Source organism: Salvelinus sp. IW2-2015, linkage group LG36, assembly GCF_002910315.2.
Source record: "Salvelinus sp. IW2-2015 linkage group LG36, ASM291031v2, whole genome shotgun sequence".
Taxonomy (NCBI): domain Eukaryota; kingdom Metazoa; phylum Chordata; class Actinopteri; order Salmoniformes; family Salmonidae; genus Salvelinus; species Salvelinus sp. IW2-2015.
The window spans coordinates 21,437,458-21,440,539 of NC_036875.1; the positions used below are offsets into that span (position 1 = coordinate 21,437,458).

A 3,082-nucleotide genomic window follows, 5' to 3' on the forward strand; every position below is an offset into this window, starting at 1 on the left:
CACACACACACACACACACACACACACACACACACACACACACACACACACACACATACACACACACACACACCAGAGTGCGCTGAGCTATGCACATTTTCCTGGAATACTCAAAGACTGCCTGCAAACACTGTTTCCTGCCTTGGAGCACACAGGGCCCAGACCAATGTAAAGGAGAACAGAAAACCCAAACAAACGTAGAGGGGAACAGAGACCATTATGATCCCAGGCCAAAGACATGGAGCCCACATACTGTACCTCAGAAGAAAGCAAGACAGCATACCTACCTACACATAACACATGCTACAAATGGTAATATTCTATAATAAAACCACTGTACTCACCAGGTCTGGCAACATGTCTTTATTGTCCTCTTCATCCATGAGATCCATGTTCTTCTCCAAATTCTCAATGAGCATCCGGCTGTCAGTTGCTTCTGTCACAGTGTCYTTGGTCCTGTCTGTAAATACAGATACTGAGAACATGGCTGCACTGGGATAGGTCCAGACTTGGGTTCAAATACTATTTCAAAAATCTCAATTACTTTCACATACATTCAATGTAAGTATTCAGATATACAGTACCAGTCAAAAGTTTAGACACACCTACTCAATGGTTTTTCTTTATGTTTACTATGTTCTACATTGTAGAATAATAGTGAATACATCAAAACTATCAAATAACACAGATGGAATCATGTAGTAACAAAAAAGTGTCAAAATATATTTTAGATTCTTCAAAGTAGCCACCCTTTGCCTTGATGACAGCTTTGCACACTCTTGGCATTCTCTAAACCAGGTTCAGGAGGTAGTCACCTGGAATGAATTTCAATTAACAGGTGTGCCTTGTAAAAAGTTCATTTGTGGAATTCCATTCCTTCTCAATGTGTTTGATCCAATCAGTTGTGTTGTGACAAGTTAGGGGTAGTATACAGAATATATCCCTATTTGGTAAAAGACCAAGTCCATATTATGGCAAGAACAGCTCAAATACGCAAAGAGAAACAACAGTCCATCATAACTTTAAGACAGGATGACAAATCAGTGCAATATTACTGAATGTAAGTACATTATTTACCTTCTGAGGTGAATATATCAAACCAGTTGCCATGATAAAAGCATTTTGTTGTTGTGTACGTTTTCACTGTAATAGCTACTGTAAATTGGACAGCGCAGTTAGATTAACAAGAATTTAAGCTTTCTGCCCATATAAGACATGTCTACTGTATGTCCTGGAAAGTTGGCTGCTATTTATAACATCATTCTAGTCACATTAGCGCATGTTAACAACAACCGTTCCGGTCTAGGGACACCGATCTTAAGACATGAAGGTCAGTCAATTCGGAAAATGTCAAAAACTTTGAAAGTTTCTACAAGTGCAGTCGCAAAAACCATCAAGCGCTATGATGAAACTGGCTCTCATGAGGACCGCCACAGGAAAGGAAGACCCAGNACTTTGAAAGTTTCTACAAGTGCAGTCGCAAAAACCATCAAGCGCTATGATGAAACTGGCTCTCATGAGGACCGCCACAGGAAAGGAAGACCCAGAGTTACCTCTGCTACAGAGGATAAGTTTATTAGAGTTAACTGCATCTCAGATTGCAGCCCAAATAAATGCTTCACAAAGTTCAAGTAACAGACACAAACTCAGACTGCGTGAATCAGGCCGTCATGGTCAAATTKCTGCAAAGAATCCACTACTAAAGGACACCAATAATAAGAAGAGACTTGCTTGGGCAAAGAAACACGAGCAATGGACATTAGACTGGTGGAAATCTGTCCTTTGGTGTGATGAGTCCAAATTTTAGATTTTTGGTTCCCACCACCGTGTCTTTGTGAGACGCAGAGTATGTGAACGCTAGGATGTCTGCATGTGTGGTTCCCACAGTGAAGCATGGAGGAGGAGGTGTGATGGTGTGGGGGTGTTTCGCTGGTGACACTGTATGTGATTTATTTAGAATTCAAGGCACACTTAACCAGCATGGCTACCACAGCATTCTGCAGCGATACACCATCCCATCTGGTTTGCACTTAGTGGGACTATCATTTGTTTTTCAACAGGAGAATGACCCAAAAACATACCTCCAGGCTGGGTAAGGGCCATTTGACCAAGAAGGAGAGTAATGGAGTGCTGCATCAGATGACCTGGCCTTCACAATCACCTGACTTCAACCCAATTGAGATGGTTTGGGATGAGTTGGACCGCAGAGTGAAGGAAAAGCAGCCAACAAGTGCTCAGGTAATGTGGCAACTCCTTCAAGACAGTTGGAAAAGCATTCCTCATGAAGCTGGTTGAGAGAATGCCAAGAGTGTGCAAAGCTGTCATCAAGGCAAAGGGTGGCTACTTTGAAGAATCTAAAATGTAAAACACATTTTGATTTGTTTAACACTTTTTTGGTTACTACATGATTCCATATGTGTTATTTCACAGTTTTGATGTCTTCACTATTATTCTACAATGTACAAAATAGTAAAAATAAAGAATAACCCTTGAATGAGTAGGTGTGTCCAAACTGTTGACTGGTATTGTATACATACACATATAATATATATACAGTAGGGAGAACAAGTATTTGATACACTGCCGATTTTGCAGGTTTTCCTGCTTACAAAGCATGTAGAGGTCTGTAATTTGTTATCATAGGTACACTTCAACTGTGAGAGAAAAACAAAAATCCAGAAAACCACATTGTATGATCTTTAAGTAATTAATTGGCATTTTATTGCATGACATAAGTATTTGATACATCAGAAAAGCAGCACTTCAGGTTTGCACACACTGCAGCAGGGATTTTGGCCCACTCCTCCATACAAACTTTCTCCAGATCCTTCAGGCTTCGGGGCTGTCGCTGGGCAATACGGACTTTCAGCTCCCTCCAAAGATTTTCTATTGGGTTCAGGTCTGGAGACTGGCTAGGCCACTCCAGGACCTTGAGATGCTTCTTACGGAGCCACTCCTTAGTTGCCCTGGCTGTGTGTTTCGGGTCGTTGTCATGCTGGAAGACCCAGCCACAACCCATCTTCAATGCTCTTACTGAGGGAAGGAGGTTGTTGGCCAAGATCTCGCGATACATGGCCCCATC

At 41.6% G+C, this 3,082-nt stretch overlaps 1 protein-coding gene across 1 annotated transcript in view; it reads right to left on the reverse strand.

The window, feature by feature from the left end:
• LOC111959251 (retinitis pigmentosa 1-like 1 protein) overlaps positions 1–3,082 on the reverse strand; it is a 37,457-nt gene that overhangs the window by 13,310 nt on the left and 21,065 nt on the right. The window contains 1 exon segment of the mRNA XM_024134933.2: positions 345–460. Within this exon segment, the coding sequence (XP_023990701.2) occupies positions 345–460 (116 nt within the window).